The sequence below is a fragment of the Protopterus annectens genome, chromosome 7.part0 (assembly GCF_019279795.1).
Source record: "Protopterus annectens isolate FY-2018-M chromosome 7.part0, PAN1.0, whole genome shotgun sequence".
In the NCBI taxonomy this organism is placed as follows: Eukaryota; Metazoa; Chordata; order Ceratodontiformes; family Protopteridae; genus Protopterus; species Protopterus annectens.
The window spans coordinates 917,913,181-917,939,421 of NC_056739.1; the positions used below are offsets into that span (position 1 = coordinate 917,913,181).

General features: G+C 41.9%; 1 protein-coding gene across 4 annotated transcripts in view; it reads right to left on the reverse strand.

The window, feature by feature from the left end:
- Positions 1–26,241, reverse strand: part of MYO9A (myosin IXA) — a 2,281,069-nt gene that overhangs the window by 452,001 nt on the left and 1,802,827 nt on the right. For all 4 annotated transcript variants that reach the window (XM_044077496.1, XM_044077494.1, XM_044077495.1 and 1 more), the window contains exon 23: positions 6,171–6,478. In XM_044077496.1, the coding sequence (XP_043933431.1) occupies positions 6,171–6,478 (308 nt within the window). The remainder of the gene's footprint in view (positions 1–6,170; positions 6,479–26,241) is intronic.

Genomic DNA, 26,241 nt, shown 5'->3' on the forward strand with positions numbered 1-26,241 from the left:
TGTCACTGGGTCCTTGTACATAGCTGGTACTAATTTGACGAATATTTCTGAGACTTCAAACCATTGCAGGACTGTCCAAATCAGCTTTCTTGTGACCTTGTCTTATTCTTTCAACAAGTCTAGGAATGCCCAGTTGGACTCTTTCCTTATTTATAGCTTCTTCTCCACTATCTGTCTCACTGCAAACATCAGGTTTGTTGTGCTGCATCCTGATCTGAATCCAAGTTTCTCATCTCCCATTATCTACTACTACAAGTATTCATTTATCATTCACCCGCTCCAGCATTTTTCATGCAGTACGACAGGTGTTTGATACCCCTATATTCCCCACAGTTGTGAATGTCCCCTTTGCTCTTGTACACTGCCACTAAAATATTTTATTCTCAAGTAATCTGGGATATGCCTTTCTCTGCACACTACTATGAGTACCTCTCCAAAAACTCACCCAACATCTTGATCATATCTGTGTGGACTCATCTGAGCCTGCAGCTTTCCCTGACTTTATTTTCCTTATTGCTGTTCTTATTTCTTCTAGGATGGGCACCTCTTCTTCTTTCACTGTAGGCTGCCTCTGGGGCAGTACAGCTTCTGAAGGGTTTTCTTCATTTAGAAGCTGCTGGAAGTACTCCTTCCATCTGCCCTTGATGTCCTGTGGACTGGTGAGCAGGTTGTTGCTGGCATCCCTTATGAAGGGTGTCTGACGCTTATCTTCTTTATCTTTCTGTCTTTGTCTAGTAACCTGACAGAGTGTCTTTGTGGTTTCCTCTGTTTTCCTCTTTCTACAGTCCTTATCTTTGTCGCTCTTTTTCTCTTTCTCTATCTTTGTCCTTCTTCTTCACACTCTTCCAAGCATCTGCAGATAAGAGACTAATGGGCTTGCTGCATCAATCAGCAAGGGCTCTTAATCTGAAACCCAGAAATACTGAACACTTTACAGAGAGTTGGTCTAGTCCCAAACAAATCACACAACAATCATGCATGCAGGATTCTATGACCACTTTTAGTGCATTTTTGGAAACTTTTACTTGTAGTAAAGAGCAGGAATAACAAGATCAGTAGCAGCAGCACTTGAAACCTTCAACAAAGTCTTAAACAAAGAATGGAATTATTATTATACACAACACTTTTTTTTTTGGCAGAGATCTGATAGTAAGATGGGGCTTTGTATGGTGCAGGGCATTATGGGAGGGCAAATTTCAAGAGCTTGAGGCCTCGAGCAACTGGCATGCAGCCAGACTGGATCAAACAAATGACTCCAGTTCCAATAGTCACTTTGGATGGAAGGGTAAATAGGATGATAAGCTTCATGTGAACCCCGGAATACTCCAAACAGCTAACTTTGACTTGCGCCAAATACATATGGGATTCTCTTCATTTTTACTTTTTGTAAGGAGTATCTGAAATAGCGTCTATATAATGTTATCGAAAGTTTACTTAATCAAATCAACAAAGGTCGACCTTTATTGATTGATTAAGTAAAACATTGAATAATGTAAAAAAAAAAAAAAATTAAAAAAAAAACTAAATGGCGTAGGCAGGGGGGCAAGCCCCCCCCTGCAACCCCCCTACTTAAATATACCAACTCTGAGACCTCACTACATTGAGGTGAACGAAAATCTCCCCTTATGGAGATTTCCGTCTACTTGCACAATGTTCTTCACTTTCGATATATCAGACTCGATATTGTCAGCTTACGACAACGTGAAGTAGACCCCTGAAATAGGCTGCACTACATAATATGTTAAAAAATGTTAAAATGTTACTTAACTTTAATGATCTGCTAGGATGTCATGCTTTACCATTTGAGTAATTTGGCAGTTCATATTCCAGTTACTGTTTACTACAATTTTTCACAGTTTAAAAACTTTAAATACTTAAATATTTTGTAAAAGATCCTGTAAGGGTGACACAAACATGCCAGGGCTCTTTGCAGGGTACATGCACACCAGCTTCTTACACTTTCATTACTGATCCCCTTGACTCCAAACATTTTAATCATGCAAAGTAAGCATAGTTTAAACTACAGTCACCATCCAATATGGAAATACATGCCATCTGGAGAATACACCCACAAAACTTCAATCACATTTTTTCACTATAGCTCAAGTAGGGTTAGCAGACTTTTTTCTTGACCAGTCTGAGATCCCCAACAGGCTCCTGCCCACCCTCTCAAGTGTCTTTGGAGTAAGGACAAATGAAATACCACGAATGCTAAATCTTAAGATCTGATGAAGCCTGCTTTCTGGGTAAAAGCAATCATCTGTCTTTATTTTCTTTTGTACAGCATTTAGAGTCCACACATCTCATCTGAAGAAAGATCAGACTGATACTGAATGTTTCAACTTTTGCAAGTGGATTTTAGCTTATGCTGTACCTCTACACATGATTTCCTTTACCACTATTATCTTTTGAAGGATGAAATTATCACATTTTAACTGTGCTGCCTTTTTCCCTCACTTTGCTGTTAAGGAATCTGATCTTTTCTAAAGGGATGTCTCCATTATTGCCAGGGAAATTACTGGCATATTAAGGTACAGAACCATAACGCACTGAACTAACCATTGACATAATGTAATAGCCTCAGCAGCCATTACTATTATTACTTCAAAACAGACATCATGCTGGCATTCAAAGTTGAGGGTAGTTATACACTCTTCTGGATACACAACTGTACCTCTACTTGTCTGTATACCCTACAGCAAGGAAACTTATTATAGGTGTTAATAATAAACAAATATTGAGCCACAAAGACATTTAGGTACTTGGAAAGAAACCTCTTACATCTGATATCACCAGTATTACTACATTTGTAGTTACTAAAATTAGGGTTGTGTTGAATGGTTTGACTTATAAAGCAAGGCAGTGTGACTCCATTTGGCTGGATGCTAACTACAGAATGCCTGAATTTGAGTAGCAGAGTCTTAAACTGGCTATTTCAACTCTCTTTTTTGTATGCTTGCATTTTTTTTTTGTAATTTGGGATTTTTTTAAACCTACTTAAGGGTCCTTCAATACATGCACGAACCCCTGGCACATGAGATAAGCTGTTCATCACAAACCACAAGGGGGCTTACTAAACCTTAGTGAACTGCCAAAGGATATTTCTAACTATGTGGACTCAATGTCCTCACAAGATATGTGAATACTGACAATGTAACATTTACAAAATCTACCAAATTCTGACCATTTCTCCTACACAGATATGCTGAAATGCTGCAACAGCAAAATAAACTGTTCTAAATCCAAGTTCTAATCGAAAAACAAGTGTGTGTGTGTGTGTGTGTGTGTGTGTGTGTGTGTGTGTGTGTGTACGCGTGGGTGGGCAGAAAGGAGATGCAATGCTGTTTGTGGTGCATAAGCTCCTTTCTCAAAAATCTACAGATACGATAATTTTCCTATAACTCATGCAATACTCTCCAAAGCAGAGAGCTGCTGCAGTAGCTATGAGCTGTGTAGCATGCCAAATATTGACAAACAGCAGTTCATTTATCTGGATGCAGAGCAGTAAATAAATAAATAAATCAATGGACAACTTATTTGGAGAGGATGCCCTAGGAGACCAGCACCTTGACAGAGCAATACCCACTCTGTAATATTTCTTAAAAATGTATATGAAGCACCATAACACTTTTGAATAAATGTCTAATGCCATAACACCACATAAGTAGACCACACAGGTAGGACTATCCCTTTGGATTCTTATCCAGCTATATTTAACAAAAGACAATACAGTGGGACAATCAGTTCAATAGACACTGCTTAAAACAAGACCACCACTTTTGCAGACAAAAAATGTTGAGTAGTTTAGCTTTGTGACTTTTTTGTATGCTTTACAGAATATGTTGAGGTACACTGGGCATTTAATTTTAATACGGCTTTACTCAGTAAAAATGATCAAATTAAAATCAGTGCAGAGTAAAGCCTTAGGTTTGCAGTGCCGCGACATGATTGCCAAAACACAGTTGTCTTTCAAAAATCAAAGCATGAAGATTATAGAGCTTGAAATTAAAGGAAAAAAAATCTTTCACAAATTTAGCCTAAACTGCCTGAATATGAAATCAGAAATCCATGGGGTAGAGGTATTTAACATAGAAAGTATCAAATAAAATGTCCCCTTCAAAAAGGTGAGGAGCACTTTGAACTACAGAGATAAGAGCCTCAGGGTAAATAACCAGCTCCACCTAGAAAGATAAAATACTAGGAATCACTTAATATACAGAGAATCGGCAACATCTCCAAAACACAGGCCTGTACTATAAGAGACAAAGTTCTCAGTCTAACAATTCTCCAAAGTCCCATCCAAACATCAACAGTTAACCTCAAAGTATGTTTCAGACTGGGAGAATGACTGCAACTTGCAAACAGGCAGTATCATAATACCAGTCAGTCCTCATATTCAAACTTCAATCTCAAAACGTTTCAATAAAGGACTGTCTCTGTTAATGGAAGCTGGCATTACAGAGCACCAGTTGACAAGAAGGGCCAAAATACTGAACAAATGCAAATATATTTACTTTACAACAGAAGGAGAAGACATGTATACCTAGTCTGCCCTTTTATAAGTGCCCTAACATTGCCTCTTCTCTCCATCTTTCTTATTCCATCTTTCTCTTTTACCTCTGCACCATGCCCCTTAAATATCTCTCTGGATTTCATCTCCACCACTCATTCCAGTAGTCCATTCAATGGGTCCACAACTCTCTCTGACATTAAAAGTATTTTAGGAGAGAACAACTGTAGCTCTACCTCTTCCAGCCTCTGGTCACATTGTTGCATCTTCATTCCACAGATCTTTCCGGTAGTAGTCTTCTGAATACTCCAGAACTGCATGCTGTACTCAAGGTGTGGTTTACGTGAGATTCCTGTATAGTGGAAGCATTACCCATATGTTTTGGGAATCTATCCCTCCCCAGGGATACACACCAGAATTCCATGTGCTGCTGCTGACCTCAGACTCTGCACTTGGAGGTCCAATCCAGGTGTGACTGGCACCCTTAGAGTCTGTTCATCCCTTACTGTCATCACTTCCAATTCCCAGCCAGCACTCCATATCATTGTTGTTGTGACCTAAATGCAATATTTTGAATTTGTTTGCAATAAATCTCAGCTGTAATCGTTTTGCCCACTTGTTCAGCCTTTCAAAATCCTTCACTAATTTCTAATTCTCATCAATCACTGCTGCAACTATGTTTGTATCATCAGCAGAGAGGCTGATCCTTTTCTGCCTTCACACAGGTATGTCTCAAACAAACATTCTGAAGAGTACTAGACCAAGGATACAGGCCTTCATGAAGTTTACCAGGCAGACTACATCTACTGGTCTTCTCAAATTCACCTATAACTCAGTTATGAATCTGGATCAAGTTTGACTTTTTAGCTCTTGGCTATGTTGTCCTGGAGAACTGCTGTCCTTTACAAATGCTACCAACCTTCCCTCAGGATTCCTTCCATGACTTTTCCTGCTGCTGCTGTTAAGCTAAAAGGTCTGCAGCTATCCTGACATTTTCTGCTTGTCCCATACAGAAGCAAATGTAATTCTTTTCAGAGTAGAAGAAATGTGACAGGGTGAGTGAAACACGCAGCTTTTTTTTTTTTCATTTAAAATACATTACAATGTATTAAGCTGAGTTAAATGAGCCTTTTTTTCAGAAAGATATCAGGCCGAGTTAAATGTGCCTTTTTTCATAAAAAAAGATGTAAAAATCTGCCAGTGAAAATGCATTAGATTCTGCTTTGTTTCTGAAGCCTTTATAGATGGACTGCATTCCTGGACAGAACTCAAGCTGAAGATCCATTGCTTGAGTAGCTGTGCAACTACTGCTTGGACTTTCAGGTCACTGGGTAGGCAGTCAGTAAATCTACAGCTATACTGGTATAGATGTGTCCAAATGCATAGTGTAAGTTCTATATGATACCAGTTTAAAACCACTTATTTTGCAATTCATTGTTCACGTTTAACTGATTGTATATTTGATTTTACTAAGAAATTTGTTTAAATGTATTTAAAAGAGTTGTATTGTCCAGTTTTAAATGCATGCAGCTAATCATTTAATTCATCATTACTTTTTTGTCAGCAAACAAACCTCCCTTAAGATTACTCCAGAAATTGTCTTCAGGCAGGAAAGTCTGTGCTACACTTTTTTTTTTTTGTATTCTCCACATTGCATTACCTGAGCCTGGCAATATGACCTCGGCACATTGCCTGTAGTAAGACGATGGTCCTCCTTTGGCTGTTGTATGCTGACTTTACCCTGAAGCCCCGCCATGCTGATTGGATGCACACAGCTGCATAGTGCCTGCGTCTACAGTACCTCTGCCAGCATCTCTGAACACAGATGGCTGCAGACCGCATTTGAAGGAATTTTTTCTCTTCCCTGTATTTCCTCCAGGAGGACTGGATGATGACTGCAGCATTGTGGAGAGTTGAAAGGTCTTCAAATTCTGCTTTCTGTTTGTCCTTGTAATCTTTCCAGGCACTCTGAAATAAAAGCAGGAAAGCATTAGGAGCAACAGTGGCCCTACAGTTTCCAGATCATTCATTTTCTTCATGCATACATATATACATACAAGTCAAGGTGAGTACTTAGTCATACTTCTGGCTCCAGAAATTGCATGCAAACAGCTACTTCCACAACTAATGCCACAAATGACATTATTTAATATGTTCTGACTCTATATATGACCAGAACCGAATGCATTCACTCATTACAAATGTATCAAGTGTAGACCTTTAATGCAGGTTTTATCTGGAAAGTAAAGTGGGATTTCCTTCAAGCTTCACCAATCAATTACTTGATAAGGCCTCCAACTGGTAATGAGCAATGAAGGGTATGAGAGTTTGACCAAGTGACATCTTTGCAAATGTTACCTACAGAACTTTAGACTAGAAAGCAGAGGATGTGGCCATCTCAATCCATTTTCTTTGTAGACAAAAGAAATGCAATCAGTAAGCCACTTGGCTAAAGTCACCTCTGAAACAGATTTACCCAGTATGGCTTTAAAAAAAGGAAATAAATAGCTGGTCCGATTTTCTGAAATCCTTCACTCTGTGAATATCCAATCAAAGTTGCCAATGCATATCTAAAAGGTGGAGTATGTACTCTCCTTTAATGGAAAATTTAGAAAGAAAATAGGAAGGTTTATTGACTAATTTATAGCTGTTTCTGAGGGAGGCCACCTTAAGTACAAAGGAAGGGTTAGTGTGAAGAAACACCCTGTCCTTGTGAAAAATTAGATATAGTGGCTTAGATGAGGGGGCCTGGACTTCTGACACTCATCTCATGTCATGTCAGGGCTTGTATCAGAATATTTAGATCCCAGGGTGGTGTAGGGTCCGAGAGGAGGGGGTGTTGGAGTAAGAAAGTGCCTTTAAGAAAGGCTTTACACAATCTAGATGAGACAGAAAAGATTGGTTATATCCTATATGAAAACTGGAGATAGCAGCAAGTTGAATCTTTATGGCTGAATAACTAGTGCTACTGTTAAATATGGAAGGAAGAAAGTCTAGAATATCTGAAATGGGTGCTAAAAAGGGATCTACTTGTCTCTGGACAGCCCAGTGGAAGACTCTTTTCCATTTACTCTTATACACCTTTCTCAGAGAATCCATCTGAGGAGATATGAGGATGTTTCTGACTGGAGATGAAAACCTTTACTGTCTAGCCATCTTTAGCAGTGGAGAAACTATGCTGTCAGCTTGAGGGTCAGAATGTGTGGGTGAGCTATTCCTGATGGATGACAGAGAATATCCTTAGTCAGATCCAACACCCAAGGTGGGTGCACAAGATGCGGCCATAGAAAGGGGAAGTATACTTGTTTAGGCCAGAAAGGAGAAATGAGGATTACTTTGCACTTTGAGTACAATGCTTTCTGTAATAAGGAAAAGCATATAGGAGCCCTGGGAGCCAGTTGTGGTCTACAGCATTTCTTGGTGACTCCCCTTCAGGTGGGATCAGGTAAAGTACCTGCTGCATTTGGAGTTGAGAGGGGAAGCAAAGAGGTTGCAGTTTGGTTGGCCCCATTGATGATGAATCGATTCTGCCACTACAAGGTTGGGAAACCACTCTGACATGCAATGCCAGAAGAAAGCTGTTGGAAGAAATTGTACACTGCCTAACTCTCATCACTTCTCAACAGAGGGGGTAGGACTTGGTCCCCCCTCCCCCAGCTTGCTGATGTACCAGACAACCAACATATTGTCTGTCTGAATGGCAATCATCCCCGAAGGAAGAACATCTTGAAACACCTGCAGCGCTAATAGGACAGCTCTAACTTCCAGCACACTGATGTGAAGATTGGCCTTCAAGTGGGACCAAGTACTTTGGACTGTCCTTCCCAAGTAATGCCCCTCGCTCTCCCAGTTGGGAGGTTTCTGTAGTCACAGTGGCTGTGGGTGGTGGAAGGAAAAGAGGGTGACCTTGAGAAATTTCTCTAGTAGTGGTCCACCAGATGATGTGTTCTTTGCAGATTCTTGTAATAAGTATTGGATCAGAAAGATGATATCATCTGACAGACAATTGCACTGTCAGTGTCCATTGTAGTACCCTCATGTTTTATCTTGAGTGCATTATTGTTACAGAAGCTGCCATAGATCCCAGGAGTTTCAAAACCAACCTTGCTGTCAGGGAAAGAAGATACAGAAACTGGAATGCTTGTCCCTGTAATGTATTTGTCCTTGAGTGAGGGAGACTTGTGATTTGGGTAACCGTGTTCAGACAGGCACCAAAAAACTCAAGGACTCGAGTGGGGGGAGTTGAGACTTGGTGTAGTTCCCTGTAATGCCCAGTTGAAGACATAGTTGGAGCAAACAGTCCCAGGCTTGAATCAGTAGATGCTTGGTGGGAGCACAGATCAGCCAATCATCAAGATATGGAAACACCTGGGATCCTAGCAGTCTTAGGTGAGCTGCAACCACTGCCATGCACTTGGTAAACATCCTGGGGGCATGCACTTGGTAAACATCCTGGGGGCTATAGTGAGACCAAAAGGCAGATTTCTGAAATGGTAATGACTGTCTCCCAGCCAAAAGCAAAGAAATCTCCTGGAATGCCTGTCCATTTTGATGTGACAGTACACATCCTGCAGATCAATAATTGTCCTTGCCCACAGTTGGCAGAATGTACTGAAGTGTGACCATTCAGAACTTGGAGCATTTGACATATTGATTTAAGTTGCTGAGATCCAGGATGGGTCTCAGGTCTCTGATTTTCTTCGGCACCAAAAATTACCTTGAATAAGTTCTGAATCCTTGTATGGGGGGACCATCTGGCTGTCTCTTTTTTTCCAGAATTTTTTGTATTTCTATGGCTGTGACTGGGTGAAACATCTGGAAGTTTTGTAGAATGATTGCGGGGGCTTTAGGGTATGTAATAACCTCTAGAAATAATCGTCTGCATCCAAGCATCTTTGGTGATGGCTGTCCAGGTTTGTGGATATAGGGATAAGTGCCCTTGACTGTATCCAAAGAGCAGCAGTTGGGCAACCCTTCAAGAGCACTGAAAGGTTTCTTTATTATCAGAGTTCCCTATTCTGCCATGGGCAATCTGTCCAATAAGAGTCCTGGGAGGAGCCTTGTGACATCTGGAACCACATTTTCCATCACTTCTTTGATTCTGGGAAAAGATCCTTTGAGGTATAAAAAAATGGATCCTCATGGCAGATAAGATGTTCCAGTCCTGTTCACTCCTAGACAGGGTTTCTTTAACTGATAGGCCAAGTAAAGTAGATCTCTCACAGGAAGCATTGATGACTTAAAAGGCTCTGCAAAGTCACAGAGTCGCATCCAGGTCTGCCGTCTCACAGTTACTCCTGAACCCGCAGCTCTCAAAGCACCTTCTGAAGCATGGGAAATGAGCCTTCATAGAGGCGTTCGATAGTGATGTTGGGTGACCAGTTGTGTAGAAGCAGTCTTCCTGTCTTCCTCACAAGCAAACAAAAAGAGCACTGAATGTAATGAAAAGTTTTCCTTTAGGAAATAAATGCTCATAGTGCAACATGAGAAGCTTGTAGTTAAAGGCAATCTTGTATCTGGATCTCATGTTTCTATGGAGACAAACTGATAAGAGAGCAATAAAAACAAAACACTTTTTCTTTCAATGGCTAAAAGATACTGTTTTCTGAAAGCATTCAAGTTATTTTCTACATCTGGGAGAGGAAAAAGATAAGACAAAAACAGACAGCACTTGGTAAAAGTAGAAGCACAGGCTCTTACCATGCTTCTTAGCATGGATAAAGTAGAACTTCCAAAATTTTGATGTGGAGATTGGTGTTTAAGGATGTCCATATATCTTGAGCCATCTTCCCCTTTAATGCCCCCCACCATCCGTGGTAATTACTGCCATAGGGGAGAGAGAGGCGAAAACAAATTATATGACATGTTGTCAGTGCTGATGTGATCCACCTTTCTATGTGGGTTCTGCATGCTGTGGTTAACTTGACTGGGGTGTTGAGGGAGTGATAACGTTGAGACCACTGGACTGATGAGTCCAATGCAGAACCCTCATATAAAATCTTGACACAGGAACAAGAATGATGGTTCAGGCCATTAGTGTTTCCTTAATTTCAGGTCAAAAAATGTAGTACCATCAAAAGGAGCATTGATGAAGGACATCTTAAAGCCCTCTGCAAATTCACACAATTGCATCTAGGCATTGCACTTTAAGAGTATACCAGTACCTGCTGGTCTGGCTGTCCCATCAGCTGCATTTGAAAGCAGTCACATGGAGACATTCAAAAGAGAAGATAAGGTAGGAATCTGGGATTCCACTATCTTATAGATATCCCTCAGCAAATTACCTGAAAGAGAACTGATGATCTCTTTGGTGCTGAAAAATATGGACCATGTAGTTCAGTACCTTCAGGGAAAATGTCGCTGAAGCGTAAGTCTCTTTTCCAAATCTGTCCAAGGCTGCAGACTCCCTGTTAGGAAAATGGACAGGCAAATTCTCCTCTGAGAGATCCTTCACTGTGGCTGCTACTACAACCATGACATCCATAGGGGGACCCTTAACTCCAGTGAAGTCTGTCTTTTGACATGAACAGAATAATGTCAGATTTCAGGCTGTGCTCCAAATCCAGCTCCAGACAAGTGAAAAGTGGAGTACCTCAGGGTTCAGTCCTGGGACCACTCTTGTGTGGCATCTACTTCTCTGAAGTACAGGCCAACACTAAGGGACTCCGGCTAACAAAGTTTGCAGATGACTGCAAACTGGGAACCATTACTGAATCCCCAAATGATATGGATATTCTACAAATGGGCCTTACAGAAACAGATGCTTCGTGCTTGAGCCATGGGCTCAAGCTCACTGCCAAGAAAAAAGAAGATATGTCTTACCATAACGCTCCATCTGAGTTGTTGATCTTCTTCCAATCATCACTGATAGGTTCGGTTCCGAGCCCTCAGAACCAAGTCGGCCTTATACCAAGCTTGTGTGCACCAAAAACTCTCAAGCTAAGCTGCTACCCACAGTGCCCTTTGCTCAGTTACCTCAGATCGAGTTTGCATGCAACATATAGAGAAAGAATAAGCCAGAGGCCATCTCTGTGCAGAAACCCTAATACACCATGAAGACCCAGAAGATCCACCAGGAACCTTAGGAGGGGATCGGTGGGAGGGTGTGATGACTGGAACATGATCAACAACTCAGATGGAACATTATGGTAAGACATAACTTCTATACCTGAAGTTGTTAATCTTCTTCCTTTTCACCACTTATGGGACCAAGTCCCCAGCTACTTGGAGAACCTGGGTGGCCCGTATGGAAGAACATTCCCGAGAGCCATTGAGCCAAAGGCCACTCTTCCCCTTGGAGATCAGATCCAATTTGTAATGCTTGATAAAAGTGTGTGGCTTAGCCCAAATGGCAGCTGCACAAATGTCATCCATGGAGGCCCTAGAGTGGAAGGCAACAGATGCTGCAATAGCCCTAGTTGAGTCAGCTTTGATTTGGCCAGACTTCGATCTCTCCATAACTGAATATGTGAAGGCAATGCAATCCCTGAGCCGTTTAGACAAAGTAACCTTTGATACTGCAGCTCCCATTCTATGGTCTGCAAAGGAAACGTAAAGCTGGTCTGACTTTCAGAATGATATGGTTCTGTTCAGATAAAAGCGTAATCGTCTATGAACATCCAGGGAATATAGGCAGTATTCTCCCTTGTTAGAGTAATTTGGGAAAAACACAGGCAGCTCAATGGACTGGTTAATGGAAAAGTAAGAAACCACTTTGGGGAGAAAGGATGGGATAGTTCGAAGTGATACTCTGTCCTTATGAAAGATCAGATAAGGGCTCTTGAAACATAATGCTTGTAATTCCAAACTTTGTCTTGCTGAAGTTATAGCCACCAGGAATAAGGATTTCCAAGATAAGAATTTTAGATCACAGGTGGCAGCTGACTTAAACAGGGGCAGAGAGAGAGCCTGCAGAACCCAGGACAAATTCCATGCCTCCACCGGCTGTCTGATGGGAGGCCTGTTGTGAAAAATATCCTTGAGGAAGGTCTTGCAAAGATGAAAGGAGATAAGTGGTACTCCTTCAGACCCATTATGGAAGTTGGAAATAGCTGCTAGATGGACTCGGATGGCAGAAGTGGAGGCACCTTTGTTGAACAGCTCGGCCAAATGAAGAATAGTGGCTAAGGGGGCTGAGAACGGGTCTAGCTCCTGATTACGTGACCAAATAGAGAATCTTTTCCATTTATCCTTGTAAAGTTTTCTGGTGGATGGTTTATGAGAAGCCAAAATAATATCCCTGACAGGTGAAGAAAGGGTTTCTTGCCTGGCAACTAACGGAAGTGGAGAACCAAGCTGTGAGCTTGAGGGTGGACAGATTCGGAGGAGTCAGCCCTTGTGGGTGAGAAATTAGGTCCTGATGAGTGTCTACGATCCAAGGAGGTTGTAACAGATGAGGTCGAAGGAAGGGGAACCACACTTGACGAGGCCAAAACGGAGTAATGAGGATCACTTTGCTTCTCAACCGAATAGCCTTCCACAGAACGAGGGGGATGAGAGGAATTGGAGGGTAAGCATAAAGGAGACCTGTGGGCCAATCGTGGATTAGAGAGTCTCTCAGTGACTCCCCAAGAAGGGGAAAGAGGGCAAAGTAGCTGCTGCATTTTGCATTTGAAGGGATGGCGAAAAGGTTGCAGCATGGCTGGTCCCAGCGACTGAAAATTTCTGTTGCAACACTCGGGTGGAGAGACCACTTGTGAGGATGAAGTATGCATCTGCTCAGTCTGTCAGCAATCACATTGGAGCTCCCTGGGATGTGCGTTGCGATCAGGAAGCGGTTGGAAGCTATCGCTCACTGCCAGATTCTCATGGCTTCGCGACAAAGGGGGTAAGACTTGGTCCCCCCCTGTTTGTTTATGTACCAGACCACGGACATGTTGTCCGACTGGATAGCAATCGTTCCGGACAGAAGAAGTGGATGAAAAGCTTGCAACACCAACAGCACCACTCTTAACTCCAGGACACTGATATGCAAATTGACCTTTACATCGGACCACGTGCCTTGGACCGACTTTCCCTGGAAGTGCCCCCCCCAATCAGGGAAGCATCCATGCTCACCATGGTGCTGGGTTGTGAAACCTGAAAGAAATGACACCAAAGATTTTCGTCTGTACGCATCCACCAGAGGAGATCTTGTTTGCAAATGTTGGTGTTGAGAATCTTTGAGCTCAGGGGGTGGAGATTGGTTATCCACTGGGCCTGAAGGAACCATTGCAGTAATCTCATGTGTAGTCTGGCTAAGGGGACTATGGGGATGGCTGTGGCCATAGATCCTAAGGCTTGAAGAATCTCCCTTGCAGACACCTTGCTTTGGCAAAGTATCACCTGAACTTGTGCCCTGAGTCTCTGAAGCCTGTGGAGTGGAAGAGAGAGTAGGCTTGACTGCGTGTTGAATACTGTCCCTATGAATTCCAGTTGTAGTGATGGTTGAAGGTTTGATTTCTGCCAGTGTACGGTGATGCCTAATGACTCCACTAGAGCCAAAGTGTAGCGGAGGGCCCTGACCAGAAGATGCTTGGTGCAGGCGGAGAGAAGCCAATCGTCTAGATATTGAAATACCTGGAATCCCTGAAGTCGCAGAGGATCTGTTACCACTGCAAGACATTTTCTTAACACTCTGGGGGTCATCGAGACACCAAAAGGCAGGACTCTGAATTGGTAGTGATTGGCTTCCAGCCGGAAGTGAAGGAGGCTCCTGGAGCGCTTGTCCACCTTGATATGGTAATATACTTCCCGGAGATCTAATGAGCACATCCACACACCCTCCTGCAGATAGGGGAGGATGGATTGAATCATGACCATGCAGAACTTGGTCTGAACTACTGATTTGTTTAGATGACTGAGATCCAGTATGGGCCTCCACCCCCTCGTTTTTCTTTGGCACCTGATCCGCACTGATCTGAGAGGACCTTTTGGATGGCTCTTATTGAGGTAGCTTTCATATCTCTGAAGCTGCCTCCTCCCTTTGACTGGGTGGAACATCGGGAAGGGATTTAAGAGGTCTTGGATAGGATATTAGTGGAATATGGTAACGTCTGTTAATGATTCTCTGCACCCACTGATTGTTCGGTAATGGATAGCCAGACATCTTGGTGCAGAGAGAAACGTGCCCCGACTGCTTCCAGAGGAAAGCAATCGGGCAGTGCCTCAGAAGCACTGATATGGTCTACCTGAGAAGGAATCTCTGAAGCCCTGGTTCCGGGGACCCCCTCTGCCCCAAAAAGGATGTCTTCCATTACTGGAACCCCCTCTGCCTCTGGAGGAGTCCTCGCCATGTGCGTCGTGGAAAGGACCTTGAGACTTCTTGTGCCACATCTTTCCGCTCCTCTGATTCCTGGAGAATGAACTCTGAGGTTTGGAAAAGTGTAGGCCAATGGCAGACAAGGTCTTCCCATCTTGCTTGTACCTGGCTAGTGTATCCTTGACCTTCGCACCAAAGAGAGCTGAAGGCATTTAGAAAGGAAGACTTGAAGGAGTCCGCGAGGTCACAGATGCACATCCAGGCGTGACGTCTCATGACTGCGCCTTCACTCGCAGCTCTAGCTGCTCTGGTTGCGTGTGACAGCAACCTCATGGATGAATTAGATATGGATTCTAGGGTGGCAAGTTGGGAAGCAACCTTATCTCGTGCTCCATTCGATACTTGACCCAAGAGGGTTCCAGAGAGTTCGGAGATGAAATCTCACTGGAGCCTCGTAAAATGTGCCATAAAGTTCAGAGACCTAACCGCTAACGTCGCTGCCGCAAAGACTCACTTCCTTAACCTGTCCACTGCCCGGGACTCTCTGTTGGGTGGGTGAACAGCAGGACTCTCTTCTGCAAGGTCCTTTTTCGTGGTAGCCGCCACCACCATAGCGTCCACTGGCAAGCCTCTGGTCCAATGGGGTTGATCCTCTGGAGGGGAGAGTGCTTTGTCTGATCTCCTGGGGATGGCCTCAATGGAGTCGGGAGTTCTTCCAATTCCGTTGCATGATGAGTTTAACCAGCTCATTGGCAGGGGGGGGGTCACCCAAAAAGTAGAGGGCTGAGAGCGAAAGGCCTGCAGGAATACAGATTCCTCTGAGGAAGGGGTTGAGGACTTCCAGTCACCCATCTGTTTCAAGATTTCCATGATGTCCCCGAAGGAGACATCATCAGGGGGCGACCATGGGGACCCTTCCCCATCATCGTAGTTCGTATCCTCTGTGTGGGACTCCTCAGGGGAGTGCGTGTGTTTTCTCTTACACATCCGTTTCTGAGTGGGTTCTTAGGTGGGAACATTCTAAGAAGACTCGGAAAGTGAAATGCCCTGGACAGCGGTCTCCTGGGCCTTGTGCTCTCGGAGTCCTAAGGGGGTGGTCTTTGACAGCTGTGGCTCAGAGGGAACTGGAGGAATAACCATCTGTGGAGGATTGCTGGCAGCAAGCGCCCTCTCCATCACCCAGAAAGCGGGCCTGCCTGAAGAGGAATGGGAGCCCGGAAACGAAGAAGACAAAATTGGAACCGGGGTCACACCCCACTCCAGAGAGTCTGCCCCTAGGGACAGAGCCTCAATCAAGCTTGGAGCAGTAGTCACCCTCTGATCCAAAGTCGGGGCTGACATAACTGTCGAAAGTGACACCGGGACTGGGGGCTCAACCCCCCCAAGCATGAAATTGAGGAAGGGTGGGTTCCGACGGAACCGGCACCCAAAGGGATCTCGGAGCCTCAGACAGAGTTGTTGTCGGCACCGAGGAAGGAATTCCTCTATTAAAAGTTGGGTAGATGAACCTTAGAACAGACGGGTCCAAGGGAGGAGAGTAAGTAGGGGTTGCTGGAGAAATAGACCCAAAGCAAGGAGTGGGGATTTGAGATTCCCCTAGCAGTCAGCAGCTGATCAAAAAGTCGCACCACATCCAATTCAGAAAGGCTCCTGGTGGATCTCACCGATGCACCTGAGGGGGTCAGGCTGGTCCAAAAAGGGGCTGCAGGCTTGTCCGGCAAACGGGTCCACATTGGATGAGTATCGGGTCCGTGGTGGGTCGCAGAACGGCACTGATGACTCCAATTTTGCAACAGGTAATAACAGCATGGTCGGAGCCATGAACAGTCTCAGAGCAGAAGTCAATATAGGAGTGGACGACAGGAACCGTTCCAAAGTCATTGTCAGAACCGATAGGGTCGAAATGGGTGAAGTCAGTACCAATAAAGAAGTGGATATACTGGTCCGTACCAAGGACGTAGGCATTGCCGTAACTGTCGGTGCCGGGGTGGGCGCCGACGAGGCTACCTCGGTAAACTTCATTGGAGCCGAGCTCGGGGCCAATGTGGTAGTCAGCACTGAGGAGGCAGAATGGTGTTCAGAAGATGACTTATGGGCCTTGTGCTTGTGACCTTTACCTCTGTCACTGGCCAGTGAACAGGGGTCTGATCGAGGATGTTTCTTATCCGAAGCAGGAGGGGTGAGACCTCCATCGCAGAAATGGCCTCCAAAAAAGGTGAAGCAAGCAGGCCCTTTAAAATAAGTTTGTTACAACATTCATTCAGCATCCGCTGACTGAAACTAGCACAGATATCACACAGGGGTTTCGCTGATAACTGCGGGACCCCCAAACAGTAAACACATTCCTCATGGAGGTCACTATTCGGCAGTTTACCACTGGAAGAACAGCAGTGTTTAAACCCCGTAGTTCCCTTTTTTCAGACATTCCAAAACACACTCTCGCACACAAGGGACAGAGAGAGGAAATGGAGAGAAAAAGCAAATACCAACAATGGTAACAAGATACCGTAAAGGTAGAAAGTTAGAGATACCAAGAAATTACCAACAATGGTAAGAGAGAAATAGCTGTAGGTAGAGCAGAAGCAATATAGAACAAGAAGAACAAGTTATAAAGAAGAAAAAATTTTTTCAAACTATTAAATATAGATGAAAAAAGCACTTAGCTGGAGAGCTCGGTGAAACACTGCTATATGACTGTGCGGCAAATGAGATCTGAGGTAACTGAGCAAAGGGCATTGTCGGTAGCAGCTAAGCTTGAGAGTTTTTGGTGCATGCAAGCTTGGTATAAGGCCGACACTGTTCGAGGGCTCAGAACCAAACCCATCAGTGATGAATAGGAAGAAGATTAACAACTTCAGATTGTATAGTTATCTCCTTTGGGAAAAAACACGTACCCGTGATTTACCACATAGGTGGCAGTACACTAAACACCGAAAGTGTGATAAGAGACTTAGGGACACAGGTGGACAGTGGTCACACCTTCGATAACCACATCACCACAACAGTCAGGGAATCCTTCTATGTGTTACACCTCATCACTAAAGGCTTTTCATCCAGAAAAAAGGAGGTCATTGTCCCACTGTACTCATCCCTCATTAGACCCATTATAGAATACAATTTGGTATGTACCTCTCAAGACATCTGCAACAACTGGAAAGGCCGCAGAAACACCTCATTAAAAGAATCACAGGCCTAAAACAGATGCTCTATGCTGACCGTCTAAAAAAAACTCCACCTATACTCTGTCGTATATCGTCTACTCAGAGGCAATCTCTACTTAACATACAAGGCCATGTCAAACCCAGAGCTGTTGGACATTCTACACTTAAAGAAATCCCAATCCCTCAGAGACACATGCTCCAGGGATCTAAACCTTGTCATCACAAGGAAGAAAACATGCTGGAGGGATAGGTTCCTGATCCAGAGACTCCCCAGACTCTGGAATAGACTGCCCATACATGTCAAGCAGAGAGACTCTTTGGCCCTCTTTAAAAGGAACCTTGATGATTGGATGGGAGATAGGAAATTCACCCCGGGGATCATGTCAGTCGCCCTGCTAGACAGGGGTCCAGGGAAGTAAATACTGTGGGAAGAAATAGCCAGGGAATTGTTATGGCTAGGCTTGTATAGGCCCTAGGGCCGATAACCTAGTACCAACCTATGCTGTATCAGGCTCCTACTAGGCTCACTGAGCTAGTAGAGCAATAAGGACATGGCAGGCACCCAAAATGTAGAAAAGCCAATTCCAAAAGCCTAAAGGAACACATATACTTCTGGGGAAGCTGTATCTGTGAGCCAACCTCCTTTCTGTTTAACCAATTCTAGAATTTTTCCAAAGGAAACGTCTTCATATGGGGATCTCAGGAAACCTTCCTCCTTCCTTCAAATCCATGTCTTCTGTGGATTCTGGTGATTAATCCAAGTACTTTTGTTTGTATATTTACTTTCTATGTACCTGATGTTGAGGAATATCTGGCAACTGGTCTGAATCAGACTGAGAACTCAAAGAATTTCCCCAAGACTTCTGGATACAACTATCGATGAGGAGGAGTGGATTCTGGGGCAGAATAAGTTTGAGGTAGGGTTGGATCCAAAACGTATGTAGGCAACTCTTCTTTTGAATGTGATATGACCCAATGAAAAGCCTCAAAGACTGAGCAAGTCTCTCTGCAATCTGGTACAAAAAGAGATGCCAAAGCCCATAGCCTCAACCCTTCTCATCTCTGACGTCAACAATGGAGCCAAGCTACTGAGACCCAATGCTCAGAGAGGAAGGGATGGGTCTGACAACTTCAGATTTGAACTCTCTCCTTGGACACTGGCTCTGAAGCTTTAGCTTTTACACTTGTCTCAATCTACAAGAGGTTTAAAGGAATCACACAGTGGAAACTTTAGCTTGGCTAGATTTTTCTTGTACCTTTTACTGATTGGTTTGTCTGTGTGACGTTTTTACACATAGTGATAGAAGAGGGAAAAAAAACATAATAATGGTAGATTTGTAGTGACAAAGGAGGATGATTACACTGGTATGTATTTATATTCCACCTATAATTGCTACAAAGGAGCTTAAGAAAATTCTGGGAGAAATAATCAGTTTTCAACAGGGAATAGTACTTAGAGGCAGAGACTGGAATTAGACTTGCAACAGTGAGGATGTACCTGGGGTGTTTAGAAGGGAAAATATAACAAAAGAGATTAGATTTTTTGAAGAAATTAATGAAAATATTCAGTATGAAGATATGAATTCAGTAATAGGAGTTTGGACAGAATTTAATACGGATGGTGCAGAGGTAGCATTGTCGACTCACAGCAAGAGGTTCTCCGGTTTGATTCTTGGCTGGAGTGCCTTCTGTGTGGAGTCTACATGTCCTCCTTGCATTCGTGTGGGTTTCCTCTGGGTGCTCTGGTTTCCTCCCACATTACAAAGACATGCGTCAGGAGCATTTCTCTCCGGGCCTCCGCTGAAAATTGGCTTTGTTCCAAGTCACACTTTCCTGGTAAACAAATGTTAAATAAATAAATAATTATTACTCCCTAAAGTAGAAAATTATATTTCACAGGACCATGTCTATTTAATTGAAAGTTTTGATATGCATCCAGTAACTATTTCAGATCAAATGCCAATAACAACTAAAATAAAAATGCAGGGTAATGAACTGAAAATGAATTACTGGAGCTTCCCTACCAATCTATTAAACAGAGAGGAATTTAAGGAATGGGTAGGAAATTATTCAGTATTTATTAAAGAAGACAGACATTTCTTAAGAAAATATAGCTAGAGAGTAGGATAAAATAAAAGTGAAGTTTAAAAATAGGACATAAATAAAAGAAAAAGAGATATGGTTATGAACTAACAATAATTCCTTGGGGGGACTAAAAAAGGTTAAAGTATTGCAAAATAGGGAAAGTCTATCAGAACAATGAAAGGCACAGTTGCAGAATGCTGCAGAGAAAATAACGGACCATGTGGCTACATGAATGAGTTTAAAAAGACTGCTGTTAAGCAACTGTTTTACGACTCCGGAGCATGACTCAGGCAACAGAAAGTATAAAGGATTGTTGCCAAGCTTAGGGAGCCTTTAATGAGGAAAATAATCCGAGATCCTGGAGTGATACTAGAAATATTTTGTAAATTTTATGAAGATCTGTATAAAGCAGAGAAATGGGCAAATCAAGAAAAAAGTACAAATGCAAATATTTGTAGAAGTAAATATGCCAAAGTTAGAGGTAGATGAGGCTCAGTTATTAACAGGACAGGAGGAGATGAGATAAAAATGCTGATGTGTAACCAATCTACAGGAAAGTCTCCAGAAATAGATGGCATTCCTGTGGAAGTTTGAAAACTAGGACGGAAGAAGGTGATAAAGATCTGGAAGGTTTTGTTTAACAGTATTTTAAAAGGAAAAGTACCAATATCCTGTGTGGAAGTTGTGGTGGCTGTAATACCTAACCCATCAGATCCAGCTTCATACAACTCCATTTCAGTACTAAACCATGACTATAAAGTGTTTATGTCTATAACGGCTAAAATAATGTAAATAATGTTGTCAAAATTGATAGATATGGATCAATGCGATTTTGTGGAGGGAAGGCAAACATTTGACAACATTAATACAACAATGACGATTGAGAGGGAAGCAGAATGTAAGAAAATATCACTATCCTCCGTGGGTCTTAAAGCAGAGAAAGCATTGACAGAGTAAGCTGGGATTTTATGATTAGGGCAATGGAAGTATTTGCATTCCCTGAGACAATAATGTTTATTAGGAGGAAATATGAGGGATCACAGGTGACAAACTGTGGTACAGTTCCTCTCTGATAGGTTCTGTTTGCACAAGGGAATGAGAAAGGGGTGTCCTCTTTGTTATTTACATTATATTTAGAACCGCTGACAAAGAAAATAAGGGACTCAGAAATTCAATGATATAACTGGTATCAAGAAATAATAAAAAAACTTGGCTTTATTTGCAGATGATATTATTTTGTACCTAATAAAACCAGAAAAGGATATTCCAGTGTCATGGAACATTCTGAGACAGTTTCAAGTGTTTTCAGGTTACAAAATTAAAGAAGATAAAGCAAAGGCAATAGCTGTAAACTATGTACCCGCACATGAACTGGTTCAGCAATACTCATATTTATGCGGACATGATCAAATGAAGTACTTAGGAGTATGGGTTAAAAAGGATTTTGCTATGGCAGCTAAGGACATGTGGAAAGAGACTAAACAAAAGATAATGCAAAAACTGAGAAAGTGGAAGTTCTGTTTTATGGATATGGACAGAAACATGCATGCAGTGAAAATGTTTTTACTCAGTTTAGCTTTATATAGAGGTCAGGCATACTTTTATCAACTAGAGAAGTTGTGGATAGCAATTAACAAAGAATTGAAGGATTTTATCTAAGAGGTGAAGATGACAAGAGTCAAGTGGAATAAGATGATTCTTTCAATAGAACAAGGTGTTCTGGGATTAGCTGATTTGAAATGATATTTCAGAGCTACACGGTTAAGGCTTTTATACATAGCACAATCAGAAAGCAATAATTCATAATGGAAAGGAATTTTTCCTTTGGTAGATTGCAAATGTTGGAAGTGTGATTGGGAAGAAAGAAGTAATTGAGGACTTCTTTTTTTGTGTAATGAGTTGGCAGACTTTACTACCTGCAGACTACTCTGTCAGAAATACTGGGTGAGCAAATTGGTGCAATTAAGGAATTTTTTTTAGCTGTAATATAGAACCCAAATTGCCGAGGCATAGCAAGGGCTTGCTGAATTTATTTCTGGTGGCTGCCAACTATAAAATGGAAATCAAAGTCTAAACCAATCATATTAGAAGTTGATAATATAGTAAAAGACATAAAAGAACTGGAAGAGGGATCTTTAGAAAAGGGTAGGGACAAATTGCATAGAAAAATGGGAATTGTGGGAACAATACACACGGAATAATGTTGTGTAGGAGGAATGATGTTTAAGGGAAGGCAGGAAATGAATGAGCTACATAATGTTTGATTGACAATGACTGTATAGAAGATTATATGTGATGTATAATATCTGCAACTAAAAACATGCCAATACGGTTTACTTTCATTCATATACATGTATGACTGCCTATGCCATATCTGATAATTCAGTAAAGCTGTTTTCTGTTTAAAAAACAAAAAAGTTACATTTGAATAAGGTCATGGAAGAACTCTGCTTTACACATATGCGGACCCTATTCCACAGTGTGGGTATCCTGAGACACAACAGTCTTGCAAGCATGCTCTATTTACATTTCAGGCAACGTTTAAATTCTTTAATCTAGTGTTTTTAGTGTGGTTTGTTTTGTGGATGTGTAAAAGATCCATCTTGGCTGGATCTGTGGATGTCTTATATGCCAGGTATACACTGGGCCTCAGTAACATTTAGGAGACTAAGTACAGAGACAAGAACTTAAGGAGATATGTGTAGGGCAGTGTGTTAATACCCTTTTGGCGAGGAACCTATGTGAGCATTCCAACTATTGCAAAGGCCTGGTCAGGTATATGCCGAAGGGGGTATTGGGCATTCCAACTGTTGCAAATGCCTGGTCAGGTACATGCTGAAGGAGGTATTGTACTCAGTGACGGGTCTGATTAGGACTGAGTAAAGTGGTACTATAATTTCCTTGGACCAGGATGTCAAAACCATACTTATAAGATTAGCAACAGAGAATAATTTTCTTACCCTCTTGGATACGTATTGGTTGAAGACCAGATTACTGCCTACATATGTGCCCATAACCCTAATTACTGGGTCAACTCTTTATTGAATCATCAGTTAAGACATAGGTAAACATACCGTTACATATAAGAAAACAAACCATATTAACATGTTCCTTGTTACAAATATTATACATCATCATATATGTTTTTGTATAACTATCAGTTCAACACTACATAAATCGGTCAATTCCTGCCTTCCCTTAAATCTTACTCCTCCTCCTCCTCCAAAGTATTATTCTGCATGCATACTTCCCAAACTTTCCATTTTTTATGTAATTTGCTCCTACCTTTTTCTAAAGATCCCAGTCTCAGTTTTGTATCCGTGATGTAATATTCAATACTTCAAATACAGTTGGTTTAGTCTTTGATTTCCATTTTCTAGTAATTGCTTTTTCTGGCAGCCAATAAAACTAAACTTAGCAAGACCTTAATACATCTAGGCAATTCAGATCCTAAATCCTAGCTCAGAAAATAATTTCCTTAGTTACACCCATTTTCTCACCCAATAATTCTGACACAGTATTCTGCAGGGAATTTTTGAAGTCTGCCAATTCTTTATACTCCCAAAACATAAGTTCTCCAGTTACCTCTTTCTTCCCCATCGATGGCTTGTATGAACATTTTCTCAAAAGGCATTATAATGTACTTCTTAGCCTTGACTTTTAAACCACAGCTTTGGCAGCAGTCATTTGACTGTGTGAGTCTCTCTTCCAGGATGTTGCTGTCATGGGGGAAATCTATGATAGTTCCTAATTAACAGTCGTCTGCAAACTTGGTGAGCTAGAGGCTCTTGACATTAGCTTTGACTTCCAAGTAGCAGATGCCAAATAGGATCATCATGGATCCCTGAGGTACTCTGCTGGTGACCAGTCTCTTGGTGAAGGTGGTCTCACCAATCCTGATTTCTTGGCTCCAATTTGTGAGCCAGCTGGCAATCCAGTGAGTTATGTAGGGATCTATGCCTAGTTCATTTTATCTGAACAGATAGTTAAAGTTCTTATATTTTTTCCAGCCTATTGTTATTTTAATTTATATATTCAGTTTCATTTATTTTAATCATCTCTGAATACATCTGATTTATTTTTTTCCTCTAAATTATTGGAAGCCATCTCCTGAACCAAAGTTAAAGCTTGAACTACATTTTGCTGAACAGCTGCTGGATCTTTCCTAGACAGTATTTACTCTTCACCTTTTCTGGATGATTATGTTGCTGGCATCCAGGAAGTGTACTTACTAACCAGTAACTGAACTTTAAGAAAATGTCAGTTTTAGTGGAACTATTTTTTCTCAGTTTCTGTTTCACAGTGAGAGCGCTAAAATTAAGCTGTTGAGCAATGTGAGGGCCTGTTAACTAAATTCTTCTAATGCTAGCTATCATGAATACTGAAGAAAAGTACAACTGTATGAGCTGCTCACCACACTAGATGTTCGAGTATATCACCTCCGCAGTAAACTTTATAAATGAAGACAAAGAGTTGGTTTGTTTGCCTGATATTCTTAACTATGCACTATAATACCAAAGTTGGGAACTTCTGAAGTGTTCTCAGACCCTACCAATATAATTCCTGCTTGTCCAAACTTAGGCTGATGTACAGCATCTAAGGTGGTGAGGTTCACTACATTATTCAATTGTTCTTAGCAGAAAAGCATTTGAAGTAAGCTTTTTCTAAGTGGGTAAAACAGTTCCCCAAGTCCTTGTTCTAGTAAGCCCCCAGGACTCTTGTCTTAGATGACTAGCCATGTGTTAGAGTTGGTCACAGCAATGCTGACATGTCTTCCAAAAAGGCAAGGGCAACTGGGAAAATTGTACAGATGTGTACTAAGGTGATATGGTGAGACTCTAGATCTCAAAGGATCTAATCAATTACAACTTAGAGATGAAACCAGGAAGGAGGAGGGTGGTAGATTATCTGCAGCAGTGATTTTCTACTCAAACATGTACTATTATGGTGAGATGCTCACATAACTATACATGATCATCACAGGTATCACCAATGCAACAGTATTCGTTGTTCATGGGAAGTGTATTAGAGCAGTTAAAAGGAATACTATGGGATACCCAGTTCCGCAGCATTGAAAGATAATGCCCTGCCCACAACCCAGAAAACATGAGATTAATCAGCAGCTCAAGCAATAGAAAAGCCAAGTAGAGGACAGTAGGAATGAACAGCTGATACCAGGTTGTAATTCCCCAAGGGAGTGAGACGGTGGTTTCAATCTGCTGATTGTTCCCATACAAGGGGAGGTTTGCACACTCATAATGACTGCAGGCTACAAACCAGGGTATAAAGAAGAATATACCGGATGTAACACACACACACACACACACACACACACACACACACACACATACACACACGAACACACACACACACACACCCACACTGAAGTACCAATCCATCTAAATATAATCTTTGGGAAGGAAACTGCAGCACCTGGAAGAAAAGCCCTACAGACCTAGGAACAATATACAAACTTATTACAAATAGTTACTTGAAGTAAGAACTGAACCACAGACCTTAAAGTTGTATGACAGCAACACTTACCAGTGCCGCACAATGCTGACCAAAGCAGTGTAAATTTGCTAGCACTGAAGTAGCAAAGGAACAATGTCAACTTATAACTACAGCATTTCAAAAGGTAGATAATTACCCACTGAAAATGAATTGGGAGATTATGATTACTTAATTAAATTAGCGCTGATAACATTTTTTAATAGCAGGTAGTTTTTACGCAAATTCAAGCGGCTGTATTGGTCTCAATTTCCAGCAGTGTGCAAATGAATGACCCATTCCATTTTAGACTTCTACAAATACTCTCATCAATTCATGCTGATATTGCAGGCATCTCAGAGAAAATGTTTAGCTGTGGAACTCAGTTAACAAGGGGAAACATAAATATAAGACACTTAAAACTAATAAGCAACTTAGATAAGTCAGTATGCTGCAAGAGAGGAAAGAAGCCTTGATGTGATGTTAGTTAACCAAGTTCAGTAAGAGAAGTAGACTCTCAGATGGATAATAAAGAAGGGACGGGACGGCTGCCAAACAGGCTGCACTTCTTTCATGGAAAGGAGAAGGTATCAGTTTTTGGGTTAACATTTTGCAGAAGCTGGGTGTAGTCACATCTCCTTCTTAGAGAAGGATAGTGTGTGTAGAGCGTTTCAAATGTGAGAGTTTCATGTGTTTATGCAAGCACATTACCCCCGAATATCATTACATTGTCAGCTCTGGGTCAGACATAGAAA